This window comes from Haliotis rubra, unplaced genomic scaffold (genome assembly GCF_003918875.1).
Source record: "Haliotis rubra isolate DU_JTF1 unplaced genomic scaffold, ASM391887v1 Scf67, whole genome shotgun sequence".
Lineage (NCBI taxonomy): Eukaryota > Metazoa > Mollusca > Gastropoda > Lepetellida > Haliotidae > Haliotis > Haliotis rubra.
Genome location: NW_025767379.1, coordinates 94,856 through 122,157, shown reverse-complemented (window position 1 = coordinate 122,157; position 27,302 = coordinate 94,856). Strand labels below are relative to the sequence as shown.

At 41.6% G+C, this 27,302-nt stretch overlaps 1 protein-coding gene across 8 annotated transcripts; it reads left to right on the top strand.

The window, feature by feature from the left end:
- Positions 1 to 400: 400 nt before the first annotated feature.
- LOC124257667 (monocarboxylate transporter 12-B-like) lies at positions 401 to 26,408 on the top strand. Of its 8 annotated transcripts, XM_046691784.1 has the most exons (10): positions 401 to 716; positions 997 to 1,145; positions 1,365 to 1,442; positions 5,700 to 5,875; positions 21,276 to 21,377; positions 21,905 to 22,000; positions 22,813 to 22,956; positions 23,574 to 24,440; positions 24,975 to 25,025; positions 25,529 to 26,408. In XM_046691784.1, the coding sequence occupies exons 4-10, from the start codon at positions 5,857 to 5,859 to the stop codon at positions 25,735 to 25,737; spliced, it is 1,488 nt and encodes a 495-aa protein (XP_046547740.1). In that variant the 5' UTR covers positions 401 to 716; positions 997 to 1,145; positions 1,365 to 1,442; positions 5,700 to 5,856; the 3' UTR covers positions 25,738 to 26,408. The 8 variants fall into 8 exon arrangements, with proteins under 8 accessions (XP_046547740.1, XP_046547738.1, XP_046547737.1 ...); XM_046691782.1 differs by lacking the exon at positions 1,365 to 1,442 and having other exon boundaries at positions 401 to 542; XM_046691781.1 differs by lacking the exon at positions 1,365 to 1,442.
- Positions 26,409 to 27,302: the final 894 nt, after the last annotated feature.

The window sequence follows — 27,302 nt, the reverse complement described above, 5'->3', positions numbered from 1 at the left end:
ATTGCTATTTGAATCAGGCTTGGATTCTTTGAGATATGCTCCTGCTTCAAAACAAGCATCTTTTCCTTTGACAGAAAAAATATGTTGTTTGACATTAAGAACATTTGCTTCTTGTTTATTATGAAATAATATTAAAATGTTTACCATAAACAACACAATGGAGACAAATTATTTGTTTCTGGTATTTTCTGCACCAAATCATTTCTTCCAAAACAAACATTCCTGTCCCTTCCCGCCAAACTATCAAATAACTGGTAACTTAATATAATGGCTTGGTGTTAACAGCCCCCTTTACCAAGCGATTTGGTATTACGTGCAAGGAAATGAGAATATTGTTTACGTTACGAAACTCGCCTCCTGTACATAAAACAAATTCGGCTAATTGAAATGAGAGTAGCTTCCCTTCATGATATGTTGGTACATGCTTCGTGTGATATGGCGTATGTCTCCTGTGGCCATAGTTTTCTACAAGGTGATGTTGAAGCCAGTAGCAGGCATGTGATGGCGAGGCCGGTGTAGTAGGGCAAAGGGAGGAGACATTGGTAATACTGTGTTACAGTAACAAGCACATGTCACGAAGATCTGGTGTTAAGCCAGCTGTACACACCAAGCAATGTCAGGGTGACATGACAACAGCTGTCATTGAAATGATTCTCGTGAGAATCAGTCAGCCGTGAGACTCAGCCGTCAGCCAAGCTTTCGAACTTTATGAACAGGTTAGTGTCACATGTATTAGAGACATTTGCTGAGTATTGCGTCAGTGGGGTTATATTGAGCACATTGTGTCTGCAATCCACGTTCTCTCCTCCCTACAAAGGCGCTGTGCGTGAAGCCCTTCTGATGTAGCAGCTCCATGGCCGGGTTGTTGCTGGTAGCTGCGTAAAACCTTTCACCAAGTATGATGCCACAATCCTACTGCCAGGACTGTGTAACTGGATAGATCTGAAACTGTACACAGACAGACACAGGTATGAATAACATAGTTTTCCTTTTTAGTTATCGTCATGCAACATCTGGTTGATGGTGGGGCCTGACACTCAACACGTTGTATCAGGAGGCTCAATCCCGCAACCAACGGCCGGTCACTGTCCCAAATTCCTACTGACTGAACGCCGAGCTTTAGCATCCGTGTGGATCACACATGTGTGAGTTGCAAGCAATAATTCCTTCAGCTCAGACCTTATTTAAGCCTATTTTTAGTTATTATAGTCGAAATAACAGGGAACGTAGCAAGATGAATTTTAAAAACCCGCACTGGTTTACACACGCATAAAAACCGCATTACTCTCGTTGGTCAGAGTCATCATGCAGCAAATTCATTTGAATGCGTTTGTAAATTCCTGTCCTATTATATCTATTTACAGGTACCAGGATGCATGTTGTTCTACTGTTGTTACCACGTCTTCGTTTCTTGGTTAATTCCCCACCCAGTTTTTTAGTCTGTAAGTACTCGAGTTTGGACCAGACAATCCAACTTCAAAAGAATCGGTCTGCACAAACGTGATACAATACCATGTATCATGATAGTATCAAGCAAGTAACCGAGGCTGGACTCTCGATCCCGTTGTTTCCCTCTTACCACAAGAATGGTATGTTCCTCAGGACTAATTCGGGTTCTTCACAGTTCGACCGATCTTTAAAACAACAGTATTTACGTTTACCTCTCCACAATGCTTTCAGATATAATCATATTGCATTCAGCACATCCACCATTTGGATTCTGAGATGGAAATTTTCCCCAGCATGGTATGTAGGTAGAAGCAATGTTCGGGTGATTCGGGTGACCCCGTGATTCTGTTACGTGCTCCGACGACGTTTATTGTTGCTCGTGATGTCAACCCCAGGGAAGTCTGGTCCACACTAGAGTACATCTGTCGTGCCCAGTTCCTGGAATTGCTCATTCCCTTCGTTTGAGCAACCGCTCTACCCCATTCCCCGGAACGGGGCAATTCATGATTCAATTTGCACATTCCCAATGGAATGGGCACAGATTACAAGATAATCCAAACGAGAGATATCCTGATTAATGTTTATTCTGAAAAAGCAGTATCTTGATACGATGTAACACATTAAAACATTTAGGTAATTAAAAGATCAAACATTATTTTTGCAGCATTAATTTCTTCAGACCACCGATATAAAGGATAACAAAGTTTTGCAGTAATCTATGTGCTCTCTTTTCTTTTGTTGTTGATTTACACCTAGCTGAAATGACATCTGTTATTTTGTCATAGTCTTCTTTGAACATTACTGAGAAGGTGTTTGTTTTCACCAAACTGTCAAATCCATGATCTGCAGTTATTGTAAAACAAGTGACAAATATATAGAAAACTGAATTCGCAATTACTGTCTTGTATCTGTGTTGTATATTGTGTTCAGCGTTTGATGACCCATTAACAACTGTATAAGTTTATTTGTCTATTATCACTATTCAATATAGTCAAAGTACATTATCTTCTTGAAAGAACGTGGGACGAATGTGGATCTACATATTGCTATGAAGACTGTCCTAGGGCACAGAAAAGTTCATGACTTGGTATAACGCTTGGAACATATTGCAGTTACATCACAGCCCATATCGCAGCCTTTCCCCAACAATAGATCCAGCATGTTTAACTGGACAATGTCCCGTTAGCCGCCGATCAGTATGTCCAATCAGATTGAATTTTATCATAATTCATGATCAGCAGCTGACAATGTCCAAGCTGTCCATTGCCCCTCTGTTTGGATATTAATCTACAGTGATGTGAACCCTCTGACCAGAGCATATTATATAACAAATGTGTGGCTTCAAGCGAAGGCCTCACCTCGAATTGCTCTATCAGACATGGCACCGTATGTTCGTTCTGTTTCACTTATATTGCGTCGGTTGTGGATGCGCGTTTAGACATGACACTGTTATTTTCGCTCTATTCGTCGTTTTATTAGACACAATGCCGTTGCATTTACCTGCCGAAACATGACACCGCCGTGTTGTCGCCCTTGAACAGAACATTTATTGCTTTCAGTCCATATGAAGCTCCATGTATAATATTAATTAAAAAGACATGCCTGGTGGTAGGACAATGGGCTATATTTATGTACATACGAACTCAAACACATCATGAACAGGGTAGATTAGAGTTATTGCTTATCCAGTGGACTTGTAGCTTAGCATAAGGAGAGAGCAGTGTTTACTTAACTTGTAAGTACAGATTTGTTCTTACTTTTATATAGAGTACCATGTTTTAACACGTTTGGATGAACGTAAAAGTATGGTGACAACAGGTTTTTTTAATATTCGCTCAAGCACTCACAACGCAGGCAATTCGTCACTAACGCAGTTATCCTGACATAGGATACAGGTTCTTTCCATTAAGGGTATATTATTCCATCTGCCGAGTTCAACTGGTAATCTGTGGCATGATGCCGAATTTGAATAAGTGAATACCACTGGCTTTTAGGGTACTTACTAAAATACGGTTCTATAAAAAGCTCGGATTTAAGGATTCTGCATGTAGTGACTTTTTTAGAGTTATAGACTTCAGAAAACCAGGTTTGGACAAAATTATCTTTAAGTCTTTCAATCACTACTTTCTGCATGGTATGAACAGAGTTCAAATTTTGAGAATGTCAAGTGTACATAAGACCGGTCTTTCTAAAGATAGATTCTGACGTACAGATCCACTTGCTCAAGTTTTGTGACATGTATGAAAGTGAAGATGTTTTTCCTGATAAATTCCTGCCCAGTATGTTATCATACGTGTGCACACTTGTATATACTGAGGTGTTTTACCAAACTCACCATATATCATTTTAATGTACCTTCTCAATACTTCTTAAGTCCTAAAAACACATATATCTCAACCATATAATATATTGGCCAATCAGATTGAATTTTATCATAGTTCATGATCAGCAGCTGACAATGTCCAAGCTGTCTATTGCCCCTCTGTTTGCATTTTAATCTATAGTGATGTGATCCCTCTGACCAGAGCATATTAAATAACCAATGTGTGGCTTGAATCTAAGGCCACACTCGTTGGAGTAACGAAGTCTTCACGCGTAGTTTAAGATGACACTGTATGTATAGGCTATTAGACCTTCCCTTTTGAAGGTTATAATGCACAGCTTTTGTTGCTTGCTCCGTAAGGGATTTCCTTGTTGTGTTAGATTTATTTAATCTATGAAAAACAATTCCCAAATACTTATATTCATTCACAACTGCAACTTTCTTCCATGTATTTCTAATGGAATAGTTTCATATTTATTCCAAATATAATTGTTTTTGTTTTGGAAACATTTACTTTCAGTTTCCAAAACTTCCACAATTTTTCAAAGTTATCTAAATCTTATTTCTTTTGCATATCTACATGATTTTGTGCAAACAGAATAGTGTCATCTGCACAGTGTAAAACAACGAATACAACTGACGCATCAGTGAAAACAGCCAATGAATCTGAGTTAAGAGTTTTCCCGTCACTACCATTTGGACCGAGGAAAGTCTCCATGTCATTTAAATATAAACTAAAGAGTATTGGCCATAGGTTATCCCCTTGTCTTATTCCTGTATTGAAAGGGAAAGTCAGTGATAGAACCCGTAACTTTCACACATGATTTTATACTGTGATATTGTGTATAACATGAAAGAACTGTCCTTGTACACCACCATTTTTCAATTTACGCCATAAGCCGAATCTCCAGACAATGTCGAAGGCCTTCTCAAAATGGATAAATGTACAAGAAAGTGTTTTTTCTTTCTATATTTTAATAGGTAAACTATGGCATAAAGAGAAACGATATGATCAGTAGTTCTATAGCCCTTTCTAAACTACCTTGGACTTCTGATAAAATATTGTACCTTTCACAAAATTCGGCGTGATCAATATTTTTGTTTATGTATTCATGACATCACAGCGTTTGCTCTAATCGACATGTCATCACAGTAATCATGACAATACAGTGCTTGAGCTGTCTATAAGGTTGTGATTGTGCTTTTAGACATATGGCACCGCCGTATGTAAAAAAAATCACCTGACATAGTCGTGTAGTCGTGTAGACATGACGCCACCGTGTTTCGCTATTAGACATGACCCTGCCGAGTTTTGCTATTAGACAAGGCGCCACCGTGTTTTGCTATTAGACATGACTCCACCGTGTTTCGCTATTAGACATGGCTCCACCGTGTTTCGCTATGAGATATGACCCTACTGTGTTTGGCTATTTGGCAGGACAGAGCCAGTGCGGACACAACCTGTTTTTTCTTTGAGATAATCGGTGCATTTGCTGACTTGACAAATCACTGTGAGTGATCCTGCTGAAAATATGTCGAGAAAACCGTTTAGTTTATCCCATTATTTATATCTCGAATGTATAAATCTGTTTACAATATATGCAAAGCGAGAGGACGTGCGCCCTTCCACCCCACCCAGGTTCCCTTCCCCCTCCCAAGGGAAAGCACAATAGCTGGCAGGTTAACGTGTGAATACACACACCATGTTTTGGTCGTGCACATGATAGCGTTTTACTGAACAACCTAGGCGTATAAATAGTTTGTTTGTCGGCTGGGCTTGGGGCCGGTGGTGTATGGAACGACTTGTGCATTCACACGGTTGCCCTACTGTACGGAAAGAACCCTGTTCAATGTCACTCTAAAAAGGTTGTTCTGACAAGGTTAAGAAGTGTGAATATGTTTTCATCAGTGAATGTACTTCTCGCAGGGAAACACAGCTTGAATATCGTGGCACAAGGTCTCATGGGAAATGTATCTTCACTGATCTGATGCCCATTCCTGCCCTGTGATGTTTTTCAAAGAGTCGGCGGTGATCCGAATCGAGGTCAGCATGGGCAGCCCGGACACAACGTCTCACAGCCCAGATGCATCTTCCATTTGAGGGTACAGTATTTGAGATCATTTGTTGCTAATATTTGACACGTTAGCGGCTGTATGCATATTGTATTCGTGTTGTGGGGTTGGACATCATTTGTTTCATCACCATCACCATCAGCCGTTTCTCCGACTAAATCTAAGTAGGTCTCTCTCTCTCTATCTGCCTCTCTCTCTCTCTCTCTCTGTCTCTCTGTGTGTCTCTCTCTCTGCCTATCTCTCTCTCTGTGTCTCTCCCTCTCTCTCTGCCTCTCTCCCTCTCCCTCTATCTCTCTCTCTCCCTCTCTCTCCCCCTCCCTCTCTCTCTATCTCACACACTCTACGATTCACTGTAAGAACGTGACAGCAGGTGTGGCTGTCTGTGTGGCTGTCTGTGTGGCTGTTCCTACATAGATTCCCAACTGACACTCACTCCACTAACTCCGTGCCAGTCCCTTGTCATTCCCCTATATATACCGTGGGAAGGTGAGAACACGTAGCATCGTTTAGTAGGATGCGACGGGGGATCGAATCACCGACCTTTAGTTATCCAGACAGACACATATGTCGTGGATTTCTATACACAATTTTCGTCTACTTGCTCAGAATAAAAACAACAGCTATGCCGAGTAGTCGCCCTTGTTAGCTAACGAATCAACCAAAGACTCCCAAACTGAGAGAATGAGAGAAGCCAGCGCATGCGCTGACCAATCCCGTTCAGCTAACATCGCCCGACTGCAATACGTCCAAAGGTGGCTGTTTTCAACGAGCTATAGTGGAGCACATTAGCCTACTGCACTTTCATTCTGTACCAGCCGTATTTACAGGTGATGGAGGGATGTAGTGTATACACACCAGGAAGTGTTGACGATGGTGAACAGGTAAACGGTTGTATCTTGACATTTCGTATTTCAATATGTTGTCACTAATACTGTTTTTTTAAATCTGGGCATAGATAAGGTTAGACTTGATTGTAGTGATTCCTACGTATATAATACCTCAATACGAATGTACGATTTCTGCTTCCAATTCATGCGGACCAAATTACATGTACTTCGGCCATCGAAAATGTACCATTCTGTTGACGAGAGAGAGGGAGGGAAGGAGGGAGAGAGAGAGAGAGAGAGAGAGAGAGAGAGAGAGAGAGAGAGAGAGAGAGAGAGAGAGAGAGAGAGAGAGAGAGAGAGAGAGAGAGAGAGAGAGAGAGAGAGAGAGAGAGAGAGAGAGAGAGAGAGAGAGAGAGAGAGAGAGACAGAGAGATTTTAGAGAGAAATGACAGAGAGAGAGACAGAGAGACACACGTCGAGAAATGGCAGAAGCAGGTGTTAAAGCAGTCAGTATTAATTGAATACAAAATATACATACAACCAATCAGAATCCCGGTTTAGTACATTTAGAACATCGGACAATAGCGAGTCCTGAATTCTTGTATTGTATGATTGGAATTCCACAGATACTGGAACATATGTTCACCTCACAGCATGTTATCGAGGTCGCCCCATTGTCAGCAGTTTCCTTCACATTTGACCATTGATCCGCCCGTGGATATAATCAATGTACCGTATTCATACCTGATATATAAATGTATGACTAGCAATACAAATCCTAAATGTGTTCGTGTCAGGTCAGGCGGGATGCCTGACCCCGCAATAACTGGTCAGTGTCACGTGGTCTCTTTGAAAGACATGATTCGATACACTTGCTTGATTTGGCAATATGACCAGTATTAAAACAACTTGAGCCCATTTCAAAAGAGTTGAAAATCCCTGTCCATGAACATGTCAATCAAAACCGAGTTCACGCACTACTTCACTTATATTTTCTCATGAAGTAAATAATATATTGTCAGACAGAATTTGATGGTCTATTGTGGACCAATTCAACACGCTCCGTCATGCTTCGGAAATGTCTTTCTTACACCATCTGCTGTAATTCCGTGATTTATCTTCAGCGTCGAGCTGACGCTCTCTACAACGAAACTGTCATGTCTATTCAGGGATCGGATGCCAGGACATTTAAACATAACTCGTATATTTTTTTTCTCGGTCTCGGTCCACTGGGTGTAGCTTACTCTATCCTGGTTAGGCCAGTCAGAACGCATATAGTATAGCAATGTACTGCAGCAAATACTTTCCACAAGGATTAGTGACAATCTATAATCTATCTATCTATCTATCTATCTATCTATCTATCTATCTATCTATTTATCTATCTATCTATCTATCTATCTATCTATCATACTTGACTAGTACTGAACATATCGTATACTATCATACTTGACCAGCACTGGCCAGACAGTATACTATCATACTTGAAATGAACAGGTCAGACACTATACCATCTTACTTGACTAGGACTGGTCAGACACTATACTATCATACTTGACTAGCACTGGTCAGACACTATACTATCATACTTGAGATCAACAGGTCAGAAACTATACCATCTTACTTGGCTAGGACAGGTCAGACACTATACCATCTTACTTGGCTATAGCTAGGACAGGTCAGAGACTATACTATCATACTTGGCTAGGACTGGTCAGAAACTATACTATCATACTTGGATACGACTGGTCAGACACTATACTATCATACTTGGCTAGAACAGGTCAGACACTATACTATCATACTTGGCTAGGACTGGTCAGACACTATACCATCTTACTTGACTAGGACAGGTCAGACACTATACTATCATATTTGACTAGGACTGGTCAGACACTATACCATCATACTTGGCTAGGACTGGTCAGACACTATACTATCATACTTGACTAGGACTGGTCAGACACTATACTATCATACTTGACTAGGACTGGTCAGACACTATACCATCTTACTTGACTAGGACAGGTCAGACACTATACTATCATACGTGACTAGGACTGGTCAGACACTATGCTATCTTACTTGGCTAGGACAAGTCAGACACTATACTATCATACTTGGCTAGGACTGGTCAGACACTATACTATCATACTTGGCTAGGACAGGTCAGACACTATACTATCATACTTGGCTAGGACAGGTCAGACACTATACCATCTTACTTGACTAGGACAGGTCAGACACTATACTATCATACTTGACTAGGACTGGTCAGACACTATACTATCTACTTGGCTAGGACAAGTCAGACACTATACTATCATACTATCTAGGACTGGTCAGACACTATACTATCATACTTGGCTAGGACAGACACTATACTATCATACTTGACTAGGACAGGTCAGACACTATACCATCTTACTTGACTAGGACAGGTCAGACACTATACTATCATACTTGACTAGGACTGGTCAGACACTATACTATCATACTTGGCTAGGACTGGTCAGACACTATACTATCATACTTGGCTAGGACAGGTCAGACACTATACTATCATACTTGGCTAGGACTGGTCAGACACTATACTATCATACTTGACTAGGACTGGTCAGACACTATACCATCTTACTTGAGAAGAACAGGTCAGACACTATACTATCATACTTGGCTAGAACTGGTCAGACACTATACTATCATACTTGACTAGGACTGGTCAGACACTATACCATCTTACTTGGCTAGGACAGGTCAGACAGTATACTATCATACTTGGCTAGGACTGGTCAGACACTATACTATCATACTTGACTAGGACTGGTCAGACACTATACCATCTTACTTGACTAGGACTGGTCAGACAGTATATTATCATACGTGACATAAACTATTCAGACACTATATTATCATACTTGAGATGAACTGGTCAGACACTATACTATCATACTTGGCTAGGACTGGTCAGACACTATACCATCTTACTTGGCTAGGACAGGTCAGACAGTATACTATCATACTTGAGATGAACTGGTCAGACACTATACTATCATACTTGGCTAGGACTGGTCAGACACTATACTATCATACTTGGTTAGTACTGGCCCGACAGTATACTATCATACTTGAGATGAACTGGTCAGACACTATACTATCATACTTGACTAGCACTGGTCAGACACTATACTATCATACTTGAGATGAACTGGTCAGACACTATACCATCTTACTTGACTAGGACTGGTCAGACACCATACTATCATACTTGAGATGAACAGGTCAGACACTATACTATCATACTTTAGATGAACAGGTCAGACACTATACTATCATACTTGACTAGGACTGGTCAGACACTATACTATCATACTTGGCTAGGACAGGTCAGACACGATACTATTATACGTTGCTAGGACAGGTCAGAAACTATACTATCATACTTGGCTAGGACTGGTCAGACACTATACTATCATAAATGGCTAGGACAGGTCAGACACTATACCATCTTACTTGGCTAGGACAGGTCAGACACTATACTATCATACTTGAGATGAACTGGTCAGACACTATGCTATCATACTTGGCTAGAACTGGTCAGACACTATACTATCATACTTGGCTAGGACTGGTCAGACACTATACTATCATACTTGGCTAGGACAGGTCAGACACTATACTATCATACATGGCTAGGACTGATCAGACACTATACTATCATACTTGGCTAGAACTGGTCAGACACTATACTATCATACTTGGCTAGGACTGGTCAGACACTATACCATCATACTTGGCTAGGACTGGTCAGACAGTATACTATCATACTTGAGATGAACTGGTCAGACACTATACTATCATACTTGACTAGGACTGGTCAGACACTATACCATCTTACTTGAGCTAGGACTGGTCTGACAGTATATTATCATATGTGACATAAACTGTTCAGACACTATATTATCATACTTGAGATGAAATGGTCAGAAACTATACTATCATACTTGGCTAGGTCAGGTCAGACACTATACCATCTTACTTGACTAGGACTGGTCAGACACTATACTATCATACTTGGTTAGTACTGGCCCGACAATATACTATCATACTTGAGATGAACTGGTCAGACACTATACTATCTTACTTGGCTAGGACTGGTCAGACACTATACTATCATACTTGGCTAGTACTGGCCCGACAGTATACTATCATACTTGAGATGAACAGGTCAGACAGTATACTATCATACTTGAGATGAACTGGTCAGACACTATACTATCATACTTGGCTAACACAGGTCAGACAGTAAACTATCATACTTGACTAGGACTGGTCAGACACTATACTATCATACTTGAGATGAACAGGTCAGACACTATACTATCATACTTGAAGATAGGACTGGTCAGACACTATACTATCATACTTGAGATGAACTGGTCAGACACTATACTATCATACTTGGCTAGGACTGGTCAGACACTATACTATCATACTTGAGATGAACAGGTCAGACACTATACTATCATACTTGAGATGAACAGGTCAGACACTATACTATCATACTTGAGATAGGACTGGTCAGACACTATACTATCATACTTGAGCTAGGACTGGTCAGACACTATACTATCATACTTGGCTGAACAGGTCAGACACTATACTATCATACTTGAGAAGAACTGGTCAGACAGCTATACTATCTTACTTGGCTAGCACTGGTCAGACACTATACTATCATACTTGAGATGAACTGGTCAGACACTATACTATCATACTTGAGATGAACAGGTCAGACACTATACTATCATACTTGAGATGAACAGGTCAGACACTATACTATCATACTTGAGATGAACTGGTCAGACACTATACTATCTTACTTGGCTAGGACTGGTCAGACACTATACTATCATACTTAGCTAGCACTGGTCAGACACTATACTATCATACTTGAGATGAACTGGTCAGACACTATACTATCATACTTGGAGAGGACTGGTCAGACACTATACTATCATACTTGAGATGAACTGGTCAGACACTATACTATCATACTTGAGATGAACTGGTCAGACACTATACTATCATACTTGAGCTGGACTGGTCAGACACTATACTATCATACTTGAGATGACTGGTCAGACACTATACTATCATACTTGAGATGAACTGGTCAGACACTATACTATCATACTTGAGATGAACAGGTCAGACACTATACTATCATACTTGAGCACTGGTCAGGACCTTGAGATGAACTGGGTCACACAGTATACTATCATACTTGAGATGAACAGGTCAGACACTATACTATCATACTTGAGATGAACAGGTCAGACACTATACTATCATACTTGAGATGAACTGGTCAGACACTATACTATCATACTTGGCTAGGACTGGTCAGACACTATACTATCATACTTGAGTTGGACAGGTCAGACACTATACTATCATACTTGAGATGAACTGGTCAGACACTATACTATCATACTTGAGATGAACTGGTCAGACACTATACCATCTTATACTTGGCTAGGACTGGTCAGACACTATACTATCATACTTGCTAGTACTGGCCCGACAGTATACTATCATACTTGAGATGAACTGGTCAGACACTATACTATAATACTTGGCTAGGACCGGTCAGACACTATACTATCATACTTGGCTAGCACTGGTCAGACACTATACTATCATACTTGAGATGAACTGGTCAGACACTATACTATCATACTTGGCTAGCACTGGTCAGACACTATACTATCATACTTGAGATGAACTGGTCAGACACTATACTATCATACTTGGCTAGGACTGGTCAGACACTATACTATCATACTTGAGATGAACTGGTCAGACACTATACTATCATACTTGGCTAGGACTGGTCAGACACTATACTATCATACTTGAGATGAACAGGTCAGACACTATACTATCATACTTGAGATGAACTGGTCAGACACTATACTATCATACTTGAGATGAACTGGTCAGACACTATACTATCATACTTGAGATGAACTGGTCAGACACTATACTATCATACTTGGGTAGCACTGGTCAGACACTATACTATCATACTTGGCTAGCACTGGCCAGACAGTATACTATCATACTTGAGATGTGCTGGCCAGACAGTATACTATAATACTTGACTAAGACTGGTCAGATCGAATAATATCATACTTGACTAGGATTGGGCAGACCGAATACTGTCATACTTGACTAGGAATTGGCTCCTGGGTGGGAAATGCGTTCCGACATTAGGGGAACGGTGGTGCCTACAAGTTCACGTATATCTAGCTTAGGTTTCCAGGTATGTTATCTACCAATGCACGACTCCACTGCATGGGAGTTAAAACCCCGTACATGACAGGAACATTAGCCCTCGGCGACCTCTCCGAGACAGTCGATGCCCCACTTTCAACATCCAACAAACATATGATACATACGTGTAACCCGCCTCGAGGAATTGTTGTGGCGATGGGGGAACCTAGTGGTTTAAGTGTTCGTTCATCACGCTGACACATCGATTCCCCACATGGGTACAGTGTGCAAAGCCCATTTCTGGTGTTCCCCGCCGTTATATTGCTGGAATATTGCTAAAAGCGGCGTAAAACTAGACTCACTCACTCATGGACCTTTCAAAGCAGAAAAGCTAACAGTCCTAAATATAAAATATATCGTCAGTTTCCAATCGCGAAATTGTGATTCCCCTATATTTACCAGCTGAAAGGCGGACCTAGCCCTACGGCTGCTCTAAGATTTATCTATGGAGAACATCTGAGACAAATCAATGTCACACTGTTTCGTGATATGCGTTGTCAGTCTATACTATCGCCCACCTTACTTGCCACAATCTTATCATATGCAGTTGACCAGTAACTGACCTTGTGCGAGTGGTAATAACTGACTAACTCAAATATGTATTGCCTTCAGGTACAGTCTACAGTGGTTCTTCAGATAATTCTAAACTTGCTCAACCCCAAGTTGATGTGACGGTAGAGAGCGATTGTGGTTAGATTTGGGAACAAACGTCAACAGTTCCGTCACTGGCCTGGGTAAATGTGTTTGGGATCATAGAACTGCGTCAACGGCTGTGACAGGTAAAATACAAGTCACGTACGGGGATAATGACATGCTATCCTGACATATGTCAGGTAAGACAAATAGCTGTACTAAATTAATGTAAAACCGCTTTGCAAGTTTATTATCATCACGTTTCGCACATTTATATACTACAACAATTTAAAGGTGTATAATGGAACTGATGAAGGTAATGGCCACTTTAACCTGTAAACTTCATATACTCCGGAATCAACGATTTAATGGCAACACATTTTGCAATATGGAATTGAACCAGGGTTGTCTCCATAATTTACAGGGTCTATTTTTGGTTTAAGGAAAACCATGGAAAGGGCGTTCTACAAGTAGGATACAAGTAAAGTTGCATGTACAAACGGAGCACATTAAGACAAGTCTTGTTTATCATTTAAATGGACGTGGATGGATTTTGTTTTGTAAATGTCGGTAAAAATGAGCCATGGTAAACAAGCATGACAGATCAATCGGACTTGATGGTTAAAGTGTTCGTTCATCACGCTGAAGATCCGGTTTCGATTCCCCACATGGGTACAGTGTGCAAAGCCCATTTCTGGTGTCCCCCGTTGTTATATTGCTGGAATATTGCTAAAAGCGGCGTAAAACTAGAACTCACTTTACTCATGGACCTTTCAAAGCAGAAAAGCTTACAGTCCTAGATATAAAATATATCGTCAGTTTCCAATCACGAAATTGTGATTCCCTACATTTACCAGCTGAAAGGCGGACCTAGCCCTACGGCTGCTCTAAGATTTATCTATGGAGAACATCTGAGACAAATCAATGTCACACTGTTTCGTGATATGCGTTGTCAGTCTATACTATCGCCCACCTTACTTGCCACAATCTTATCATATGCAGTTGACCAGTAACTGACCTTGTGCGAGTGGTAATAACTGACTAACTCAAATATGTATTGCCTTCAGGTACAGTCTACAGTGGTTCTTCAGATAATTCTAAACTTGCTCAACCCCAAGTTGATGTGACGGTGGAGGCGATTGTGGTTAGATTTGGGAACAAACGTCAGCAGTTCCGTCACTGGCCTGGGTAAATGTGTTTGGGATCATAGAACTGCGTCAACGGCTGTGACAGGTAAAATACAAGTCACGTACGGGGATAATGACATGCTATCCTGACATATGTCAGGTAAGACAAATAGCTGTACTAAATTAATGTAAAGCCGCTTTGCAAGTTTATTATCATCACGTTTCGCACATTTATATACTACACAATTTAAAGGTGTATAATGGAACTGATGAAAGGTAATGGCCACTTTAACCTGTAAACTTCATATACTCCGGAATCAACGATTTAATGGCAACACATTTTGCAATATGGAATTGAACCCGGGTTGTCTCCATAATTTACAGGTCTATTTTGGTTTAAGGAAAACCATGGAAAAGGCGTTCTACAAGTAGGATACAAGTAAAGTTGCATGTACAAACGGAGCACATTAAGACAAGTCTTGTTTATCATTTAAATGGACGTGGATGGATTTCTGTAAATGTCGGTAAAAAATGAGCCATAGTAAACAAGCATGACAGATCAATCGGACTTGATGGCTCCGACGTGTTCAGGGACGGGGTCGCCAATGGTTAAAGTGTTCGTTCGTCACGCCGAAGATCCGGGTTCGATTCCCCTCATGGATAGTGAGTGAAGCCTATTTCTGGTGTCTTCCGTTGAGATATTGCTGGAATATTGCTAAAAGCCGCGTAAAACTAAACTCACTCACGGGAACTCGTGTTCCAGCATTTAATTCTGCGAGTCGACATAACCTTATATATGTTGCTTTACAAAATGTGTCGCTCTGGATTGTTCCAATATCAAAATGTTATTATAATAGGACAGATTAACGGATCCACTCTTTAACTTAGAAAAATTCATTTGTTTATATATATTGAGTCAAACATCGTTGTGTAGAAGCTGAAGTAACAACAAAAATAGTAATCTAAGATTCGGAATAATTGGAAAATGTATACAACATACATTTGCAAAACTGCACGAAGAATGAATAACAGGAAACATAAAAACAACCAAACAACGAGAAAATGATATTATGTCGACTCAACAGAGTTAGTGAGTGAAGTAATTGTTTGCCCTGAAAAGAGACTTCGAATTTTCCGATTCGAGACATCAGTGGTTAAGTAATAAAATAAATACAGAGGAAATCGCAGACCAAACTGTCCGAGACAACAGAAAGCTCGACACAACGGATTTTGAACATACCAAACATATTATCAGATGTCTGACTAATCAAGTTCAAAGTTGCCTTCAGACAGATGGTCGTGTTAAATATCACAATACAACCCAGTAACCACCTGGACAAACTGCTATCTCAATATACAGAATGTAACAACTAGTACTTGAATGACCGTAGGCGATCCAGTGACTGCTGCATTTGATGGTCGCGAGAGGGAACTCTGGCTTTCTGTGGACTCTATACGACAATCATGTGGCACTAGAAGGGATGACTATTGAGAGGGAAACAACTATTGTGATAGCGATAGTCTATTGCGACCAACTAGTTCAATACTAGTGCAATAGTTTTTCTCTCCTTGAATTGTCTCATTTGAAATCATTTCCCAAATGATTGTATTTTTAAAAAATAAATACAAGTTGAAGTAGTTTCAGTCTCATGTAATAACTGACAACAAACTTGAAACCCAGATCAAGTAAATAGTTAAAACATAAACTTATTGTTATTCACAATTCACAACTCCGAGTCGCATGCCGTGTTTGCCGCCATGTTTGTTTAAGAGATAACAGGGGCGGATAACTCTAAATCAAAGTGAACGAATCTGGTACCTCTTGTATTTTGCGCTGCGCATTTATCAACGGAAGTCAATTACAAAACTATCGATAGTCACACATACTATCGATGCATCGATAGTTTTTCGTTTCTACCATCGATTAATTGCTATCGGAGACTCAACAATTGCAACCCATCGATAGTTCGATGCATTCTTACAGCACTACTAGCATGGCTAAGATAGGTTGAATCGTTGAGGTTGGGCCCCGAAACTATAACGAATGTTTCATAAGAGGCGACATAATGGATCTGTTAATTATCAGGGATTTGGTTGATACGCTCTTGATAACAGTGAATATCCGAGTTAGAACTGATCTTCAGTAACCCATGCTTGTCGTATAGACCGCCACATAAGGCTGGAATATTGCTGAATTGCAATGTTTTGAAACAATAAACAAACCCTAGCTTTGCCTACCGCCCGATCAATGCTCATGATCTCAATCTTTCCTGTACCGGTCCAGACCACCCACCCACCTTCCTACCTACCTGCCTATTGCTGACCTGCCTACCCACCTACCTACCTACCCACCCACCCACCCGCCCACCTACCTACCGCCCGATCAACTATCCGTCCACCTTTCCTTTACCATCCGACCACCCACCCACCTAATAATAATAATAATAATAATAATAACTTTGAGCTGCTCAATGACGCTGAACAGAGTAGATAATTTACATATCATATGCTTGATTAAACAGGAAAGATTTTAGACAGTTCTGGAAGGATTTGTGAGAGCTTGCTGTTTTGAGTTCAAATGGTAGATTGTTCCACAAGGTAGGGGAAACTTTGGAGAAGGCACGATCAGCAAGTTTAGTGGATGTTGAGGGAACCGAAAGATTGTACATATTCTGAGATCGGAGATATCATCCTGGTGTATACATCTGGATCAGGTCCTTAAGTAGAGAGGGTAGTTATCATTGTGTAGAGCAGCGTAGGTCAGTGATAAGACTTTGTACACCACCCTAAGCCGAACTGGGAGCCAATGTAATTTTTTTTAGAACAGGCGTGATATGCTCACGAGGTTTGGTCCTTGTAACAATGCGAGCTGCCTTGTTCTGGATCCTCTGCATATGGGAGATAGAACTAAATCCAGCCAACAACGCATTGCAGTAATCCAACCTTGAGGTCACATATGCATGGAAGAGGAGTCTGCTGGTCTCAAGGTCAAGATACTTTCTTATTTTGCCAATGCTTGCTAGATGGAAGTTTGCTGTTCTGGAGGGCATGGCTCTCTGGAGAAAGATTTTGATCGAAGTTTTTAACTTGCTTCAATGTGGAAACACAGTGCCCCCCTGCATCAATGGTAAAATTATCAAGTTTATGAAGCTGTTGTTTGGTGCCAATAACGATGAATTCTGTTTTGTTGTTATTAAGTTTTAGTTGGTTGGATGTCATCCACTTTTGCACGTCTTTTATGCACCGTTTCAGCATTGAAATGGCTTCATATATTGCTCCTGGCTTAACTGCAATATACAACTGATTGTCATCTGCATAGCTGTGGTATTGCAGCTGATGATTCCTGAAGATATTTCCCAGAGGAGCAGTGTAAATGGAAAACAGGACCGGACCAAGGACAGAACCCTGGGGGACTCCATGCCGTAGCCTGTGGGATACTGACTTAACACTATCTACTGTAACACACATAGATCTGTTTTCAAGATATGATTTAAACCAGGCGAGAGCTGGACCAGTGATACCTACCTACCTACCTACCTACCCACCCCCACCCACCTACCTACCGCCCGATCAACTATTCGTCCACCTTTCCTTTACATTTCGACCACCCACCCACCTACCTACCTACTTACCTACCTACCTACCAACCTAACTACCCACCTACCTACCCACCCCACCCCACCTACCTACCGCCCGATCAACTATTCGTCCACCTTTCCTTTACATTCCGACCACCCACCCACCTGCCTACCTACTTACCTACCTACCCACCTACCAACTTACCTGCCACCCACCTACCTGCCTGCCTGCCTGCCTGCCTGCCCACCTGCCTGCCCACCTGCCTACCTTCCTGCCTACCCACCTGCCTGCCTGCCCGCCCATCCACCTGCCAACCGCCCGATCCACTATCCGTCCACCTTTCCTTTTTGCCACCCCACCCACCTACCTGCCCACCTGCCTGCCTGCCTGCCCACCAGCCACCCACCTGCCTGCCTGCCTGCCTGCCTGCCCACCCACCCACCTACCTGCCTGCCTGCCTGCCTGCCCCACCCCCACCTACCTGCCTGCCTGCCTGCCTGCCTGCCTGCCCTGCTACCCACCCACCTGCCCACCTGCCTACCCACCTGCCCACCACCCACCTACCCTGCCTGCCTGCCCACCTACCTACCTACCGCCCGATCAACTATCCATCCACCTTCCCTTTACCATCCGACCACCCACCCACCTACCTAACCACCCACCTACCTACCCACCTACCTACGTACCGCCCGATCAACTATCCATCCACCTTTCCTTTACCATCCGACCACCCCACCTACCAACCCACCTACCTACCGCCCGATCACCTATCCATCCACCTTTCCTTTACCATCTGATCATCCACCTACCTACCTACCCACCCACCCACCTTCATAATTCCCGCCAGACCATCCACCCAATTATCTACGTATCACCCAATTCTGGTGTCCCCGTCGTAATATTGCCGGAATATTGCTGAAAGCTGCGCAAAACTGTACTTACTCTTTCACTCACTTAAATACAAAGTTCACATCACAAGTGTTTTGAGTTACACATCAATACACACACACAATAACAAATAGCTCAGCGCTTTAAGACGTTAAGCATGATCGAATCCACAGTCTCCTTTATACCCCACCCAGACACTCTGTATATGTAACAACAAGCCCCAGGCGTTTCACGTATTAATCCCCACTGTTCAAACAAGTTACGTACAACCAAAACTCACCCTAGTGTCTGTAGAGTCAGAACAAGTATAAAGGTTATGTTGTGTGATCTTGTCAACTGTAACATAGAGTATATGTAATATCAGTCATAGTCACGAATCCCAACATATGGGTTTGCTCTCACATATATCGTAGTCATGAAACTTGAAACAGAACACCTCATAACTGAGGGTTCAACATAATGTCCACACTATTACGTGAGATGTTTGTAATTCTAAGCTGTCCTACTTACAAAATCCGACTCATAATAACAGAAAGTGTCGTCTCGATGTAACCACGAATGTGAACAGGGTACTGTTCTATACCCGTCCCAAGACGAAAACCTTCCCCGGTGACACAAGCGATAATTCATCGCTGTATGATTGTCTTGGACGAGAGACTGGCTTGGCAATGTGAAAGGACGTATCGACGTGCAGATTAGCCGAGGTCGGGGAAGGGGCACCAGTGTCAATATTTACAAAGCTTATGATAAGTATGCTGGGAGTAGTTGACCTGACCTCACAGATGTGTGGTGAATACGCCGGGCCACAGATGGAACGACTCGGCGGGACATTTTCACGGACATTGTCTTACATCTAGTCTAAGCAGAAGGTACTTGCTAGTGGATATTGTCCACCATCCACCATCACGCAGAGAAGTATCTTTCATTACCCTCTGAATCAGGTTCATCTTTGTCAAGCTATGTTGTCTGCCCAGGGTGGTGTGGTTCGTCAGCTGTTTCAGGCGATACGTCGCTTGTGTGTGTTTGTATGTCTCGCCTCAGCGACCATCTGGTAACTCAGTCGGGCGTGGTATTACCACAGGCGTCTGAAGATGTTATTAGGATATTGGACGCGTAAACCGAGTAGCTATCATGGAATTCTCACACATATATACAACAGATTTGTAAATCTTTGTAAATGTCAGCCTCCACGCACATGTGTTGTTTTAGTCGTGACACAAGCGACAGGTGTTGAACCATACCTTTATACGTAGGCATGTAGCTTTACATCCATGTATTTTCTCCCTGCTTGTGCAATCTTGACATGACGACATCAGAAACACCCGGATTCAGTTATTTATGTTATTTAGTGGCATCACTTAGCCATGTATTTTACCGCAATGTTAGAATTTGGAAATTACCTCCCTTTGGTCATGATTAGTTGTACATCTCTGATAAGATAAACGGAGGCGACTGAAGTATATCACTCCTTGATATCAATCATTATTTGAATATAGTTTACAGTTTTATAAATTTCTATAGAATTTGTCGCTTCATGCTGTGACGGAAAAAGGGGATATGACGGATAATTGTTATAATGGGATACTCTTTTCGAGGTATATGTCGTCACCGGATATGATTTTTAGTTTTGCAAGATAGGATTAGTCAAAGGTCAAGGTCTCTGGCACTGATGCTCCAGAAGTAAGTAACCGTGCATGCGTTTCATCATCATCTCCTACTATGTGGAGAATTTGGTAGCTGATGCAGTTCGAAACAGCAAGGTGAAGGTCACAACACGGCAACACTATGTATGTGGTATGGATGGTGTCGCACCATTGTATGTCATTTTCATCAGTCATAGTTGCTGCTGTAGATTTATTTGGAAACAAATGCAACTTATATAAACATCTCATAAATCAAGCAAACGGTATGGTACTTTTACCTTGTCCTACTGTACTTAAAATGTCTTAATTCCAAACAGGTAACGCTGTCATCAGACGGGACGTGACTCTATTATATATGCTAGACACCTCGATGAAGACCTTTTATGCATTCCAGTGATGAAGTCACAACCGAACATCGATGGCGGCTGGGCGTTGGTGGTCCTGGGGGCGGTGGTTTTCAACCTGACCGTAGTTGGGACTGTCACCGTCTGTCTGGGTACCTTATCATTATGTTGAAAATACACTTCTTTTAAATGGGCTCAGGTGGCCAGGTCGTGCGAGTTGTGTTTCACGTGGCAGAATTGCACCCACCAGGCTCACCAGAAACCTATGATCGTGGGTCGAAATATATCAGTAGTTCTGATTCTGATATCAACAATGTTTGTTAGCACTATACCAAATATGATATTACCAAATTTACAGAGAACGGCATCACTTTGGACCTTGCTCCAACATTGAATTGGCACGCAGAAGTATATCTGGAAATATGTTCAAAGCGGCTTAAAGCACAACTCACCCACTCGTGATCAGTTAAAATACTGTCCAAAATATATTAGAAGTGTTATAACAGCTTTTGTTAATGAAATGCATTATCTCATGGAATTTATCCGTCAATTAACGTCTTTTTATAACTCTTTCTCGTGATGTCAGTATATGTACCAGTGATAAGAAATGCAGATAGCATGCAGGTTAATACATAACCTCCTGGAGATGGTTGTGTGCAATGAACATTTCTTTTACTAGGGATGTTCCAGGACCAATTTCTCCAGCATTACGATGGCAGCACGGGTTTTATTAGCTTGGTGTGCTCCCTCTTCATCAGTCTACAGTCAATATTAGGTAACGGTAATCACGGTAACTACGGTAACTGGGCTACCCATAGTACGGTAACTACGTTAACTGGGTTACCCACAGCACGGTAACTACGGTAACTACAGTAACTGGGTTACCCACTGTACGATAACTACGTTAGCAACTGAATATATTCTTGTTAATCAGTGACGCTTTTGTGCTCATCACGTAAGCGTGTATACAAGTACGCTCATCAAATGTCACCAATCAGTTATTCGTTTATTAACCTTGTGAATACACTGTCAGCAGGCTCCAAAGGGATACAAACCCTTTCAACCTTTCAACGTCTTTTTGGATGAACCGTCTAGTGATTAGGACCACAGACCTTCCATTCTCGAGGCAGGTTCTCTATCCACTGCAGCGGTGGTATACATATCATAATTCACTGAACTGGTTTCCAATTACAAACGGCCTGGACCCTGTATCACCTGCACATGTCACGTCAAGGTTTTGTATTTTATGAACTGAATTATCGTTATGCAAGCTATTTTCTTTTCAAAGTTGCCTCCCGTCGGCCATCCTGGATCATGAGTCTAGAACCTCACTTTTTACTGTTATGGTGTTACTTGGGTTATTTCCCGTCTTATGAGCTTCTTACAATTGTAACATCTATGATATTATCATCATAGTATCTCCTCGACCATGTGTACAACCAAATACTGTTGATCGGTGTACAAGTGGATATTTTGGGCTTTGTCTCTACGTAATTGCTTAAAACTTGTATGCAGTGAGAAACAGAAATCTGTCCTAAAACTAACAACAATTATACTTTTCATAAACTTTTATTATTGTGTTTCCAGGTCCCGTGGCGAGCATGATCTGCAACACGTTCAGTATACGTACCTCAGTGATGCTGGGAGGCACCCTACTGTCTGTTGGGCTTGTAGCATCCAGCCTTACCCAAACACTGGTGCAACTACTGGCATGTTTCGGGATACTCTCAGGTGAGATGGACGTGTCATCAATGTCGCCAATGTCATTCGTTATATTTGACATTTTAACATATTTCCACTCACATAAAGATTCTATATCGATATGTCCTCTTATACAAAAACTCAAGTGAAGAGACATGCGCGTAGCAAGCCAATTTGTTCGTGTAAGCCCGATAGGTTGCAAAGCTTTATATTAGATAGTATTGAGGACTTGCCCAACCTTTTTAGCAATAATCATGTGTAAGCCCGGGCTTTCTTTTTGTAATAGTAGCTACGCCCCTGAGAGAGACCTTGGCATGACCTCATGTGCCACTTGGGAATAGTGCATATTTCTCCGTTTTTTTCCCGGTATTCCCTCCTGTGATAAATTCTAACAACTATTTCAAGAAATATGAAGAGGGGGGTGTGTGTGTGTGTGTGTGTGTGTGTGTGTGTGTGTGTGTGTGTGTGTGTGTGTGTGTGTGTGTGTGTGTGTGTTTCAATACTTGTGTTTGTTCTGTAATTACTCAACAGTAAAATTTGTTAATAAAAAAGGTTAACATTTGTTGTAAAGAAGGTCCTATATGTATTATATATTTGTTCTGGGAACTGATTGATTCTTACATGACTTAATTAGCTGTTTCCTACAGGGACTGGGTTCGGTATTGTCTACACCCCAACTGCAATAGCTGTTGGTCATTACTTTAAAGAGAAGAGAGTGCTTGCCAATGGAATCGCTTTAGCATCAGCGGGTATCGGTATCCTTTCTGGCCCGCATCTGATTGGCTGGTTGATTGAACAGTTTGGCTGGAGGACTGCCATGTCCACGCTTGGATGTGTCACTGCCCAGATGGTGGTCATGGGATCTCTGATATTTCCACTTGAAACGACCCCACAGACTAAACAAAATACGTTTTCGTGTTGCTACCGGAAGAAGTACATTGCTGCGCAAGAGGAGGAACCGCCAGTGATATCTGAAACGTCTTCCTGTCTGTGTTGGAGAAAACGCAGTGGCGAGAGTGCCGTTGAAGAAAATAGCAAACAAGAGAGTACATGTTCGCTTTTAAAGAATAAAATCCTCTGGATCTACAGCCTAAACTATTTCATGGAAATGATGGGCTATTCCATTCAGATTGTCCATCTGCCATCCTATGTGCGTTCGGTTGGAGTACCACAGGCCAAGGTTCCGTCACTGTTCACCGCCTACGGTCTCACGCTCACTGTAGCTCGCTTTCTCGGCGGAGCTGTGTGTAACGACAAAGGCATTGATCTACTCATGGTGTACACATCGTGTCAAGGCCTTAAAGCCATAGCAGTGATATTCATGCCTCTATTTGCTCATGGATTTCCTCAACTTGTTCTATACCAAGTTATATATGGTGTATACTTCGGATTTAGTTACATTTTATTGACGCCTATAATCGTTGAACTGTTTGGAGTTGACAAATTGGCAACAGTGTTCGGAGTTACCTTGTGTGTTGGTGGTATGAGTTATCTGATTGGTCCAACCATTGCTGGTATGTTGTTTCATCATGTTATGTTCCTGACGGAAACGCCATTTGCATTTTAAACGCATGTAATGCGGACAATCAAAAATATATTAACACTGACCACTACAGTTAGTACTGAAGCTTTGGCAGCTAGTAATTGATGCATTCTGGCTTTCAGTTAGGACTGAATGTCTGTCATCGCATCTACGGCCTTTTAACATTATTCAGTTTTTTTCTGGCCAGTGCGTGACTTCATTTTATGCAGTACACTCTAATATTGCTGGACAAATGCGAATGTAAAGAACCGTGAAACTTAAAATACTATCACTGACATCTCTAAACGTATTGATGCTAATATTAAATATTCAAAACAGTAAGAGCATTTAGGGAAACAATAATTATATTCAACGATGTTGTCTATTAAAATACCGATGGTGATCGTGTTGGAAAAGTTAGGAATTCCTGTCGTAAATACCCAAATTCGGTAGTTACAACTGCCTACGTTATCATAGCAATTACTAATATTGCTGGTGCATTACTACGTGCTCTCGTTGGTTCTAGGTGCCCTGTACGACATCACATCATCTTACTCCGCGGGGTTCTACATTGGTGGTGAGCATGGGATGGTCATTTGAGACAGGATATGTTTCGGTTTAGACTTCAGAGCATTTAGTGTTTTTCGCTGTAATAAGGAGACCAATCTGTTCTGAACAAACACAAATCTTATCATTTACTTATGTCCACCGGCGATTTATTTGCTTTAAAACAAGTGGATAAAATATTTTGTTCTAACATTTCCGGGATCAGATTTTCTTTTCTGGACCCAGCTCGTCCCAAACATATCAGCAGGTGGTTGTCTCCTGCTATTTTCTCACACATTAGTTTTGCGTCACGTGGATCAAACACACCATTACACGGTTCATATTATTTTTCTACATCGAAGAGGTAAATGTGTAAATTGTAACTTATTTTCTATCAGCAATGACTAGAAAATTTAAATCTTATCTTATTTTTGAAGGTGTGTTGATATGTGCTTTGCTACGAGATTTCATTTAATGATTCAGATTCATGATGATGCATCCATGTTTGTGATGTCCATGTGTATATACTTCCAGGCTCCGTGTCTCTCCTAGGCTCCATGCTCCTGTTCCTAATCCCCATCCTGAGGAAAGACACCAAAGTCACTGGGGAGCCAGACAAAAGGGAACGTTTGGTTCCTACAGAGAACAAGGAACCGCTACCTTTTCCCGAGAACAAGGAGAAACTGCTACCACAGGAGGACAAGAAAGCACTGGAGAAGACATACATAGATAGTCCTTGCTGAACTGCTCTCTGATGCGAAATTTCCGAAGGATTGTTTCAAACGATACCCGGTTGTTGCCAATTGTTGGATAACGTCTCGGACTCGGACTTCTTTTGTATTATGTATTTTTACTTCGTTGTAGATATTGTACACAAAGAGAATCACGAAGTAAGTGCAGAATGCAATAGTCGCTTTATGACGAGAACCTCATATACCTCATCGAACAGGCGACCAAACATGCGACAACCAAGAGTGAACAGCCGGATAATGTTTCAATGGTCAGTACCAAGTTAGAGCAGGCGTTGTTAACATTTTGCGAACACCTGGTGCCAGTGTTTTTTATTGATCGTTCTTATAGCTCACACCGCTGTTTTAACTGGGAATCTCAGTGGATCATCGAGACTGTGTATTTTTACCTATTTGACCTCATCATCGGATGCAATAGCGGTGAATTAACGCACCTTGGATGAATTTTGCAGCTCACATAATCAGGCTAGTTTGTAACTCATCAACGATAACGTATGGTTTTGTGTTAATCTTTTAGTTTCTACCTTCATTACGGATCATAGTTTACTCCTGTCAATGCGTTATATGGGCGCAAATCAAAGAGGTCTGAAACATAACTCATAAATAGCTCATAAATAGATGAAACCCTTCAAGTTATGCGTGCTAATTATTATAAACTTCCAAAAGTGACTTCAAACTTCATTTTACTATGTTCGTACGATAATCTAACATATGTAGCTACTGTTGGTGTTGCTAAATATGTTAACTTTCAGTTTTAGTCAAATTGTGTGAATGACGTGTGTACCGGTAGGGCAGGGCGTGCTTACCCTTATGTCGCGAACACCTGGTGTCATTCCTGGCTTACAGAGCTATCTTGCCACTCGCACCATATGGAATCTTTGTCTGATGACATAGAGTTGTGTATTGCTTTCACTGACGTCTCAGAAGATATACACTGCATTCTTGTGGCTTGCTAGGAGAGGATCACTAACTGTGGGCATACTCCAGCCGCGTCACACGATATGTCTGAAATATTGTCGACATGATTTTATATTTAACTCCTTTCTCCTTCCGTTAAACGTTGGATATGATCGGATGATCACAGTGTATGTCGTAGATGGCTGTTTGGTAGTTTTCTGTACATTTACTGACGGACCCCCTCTGTGGTCAGCGGCCGCGACATACCAAGAACCGTTCAGATAGATACGTGTTGTTACCCTGACTGTACTTTGGGGATAACCTGTGTCTGGTCGGATTAGTCTGTCTCACAGTCCCTGAACCACATTATAACCAAGCCCTCTGTGCAATGCTAAAGCCCTAAACGAAGCAAGTCTAGATCAGGTTCTGAATCTCTGGTCTCCCCTGGGCTCCTTTCCGATTTATATGGGTTTGTTTGTTACTATCAAAATTATATATATTCAGAGACTAAGCGTTATTCTAGGGTCGGCTCCATGTTGGTATACTCTGAATGATTGGGCTATCCATGTTACATTGCGGCATTGTGTCTGGAAACTGGCATTTGTCCGGAATAGCATAAGCACGGAGAGTGAGTTAAGTTGTACTATCACATCGGCAATATT

Excerpts from the sequence above, each read along its gene's own strand:
- LOC124257667 (XM_046691782.1), top strand. Across the intron at positions 22,001-22,812 it reads CAGTCTACAGTCAATATTAG|GTCCCGTGGCGAGCATGATC; the intron begins GTAACGGTAATC and ends TTGTGTTTCCAG. Across the intron at positions 24,441-24,974 it reads GATTGGTCCAACCATTGCTG|GTGCCCTGTACGACATCACA; the intron begins GTATGTTGTTTC and ends CGTTGGTTCTAG.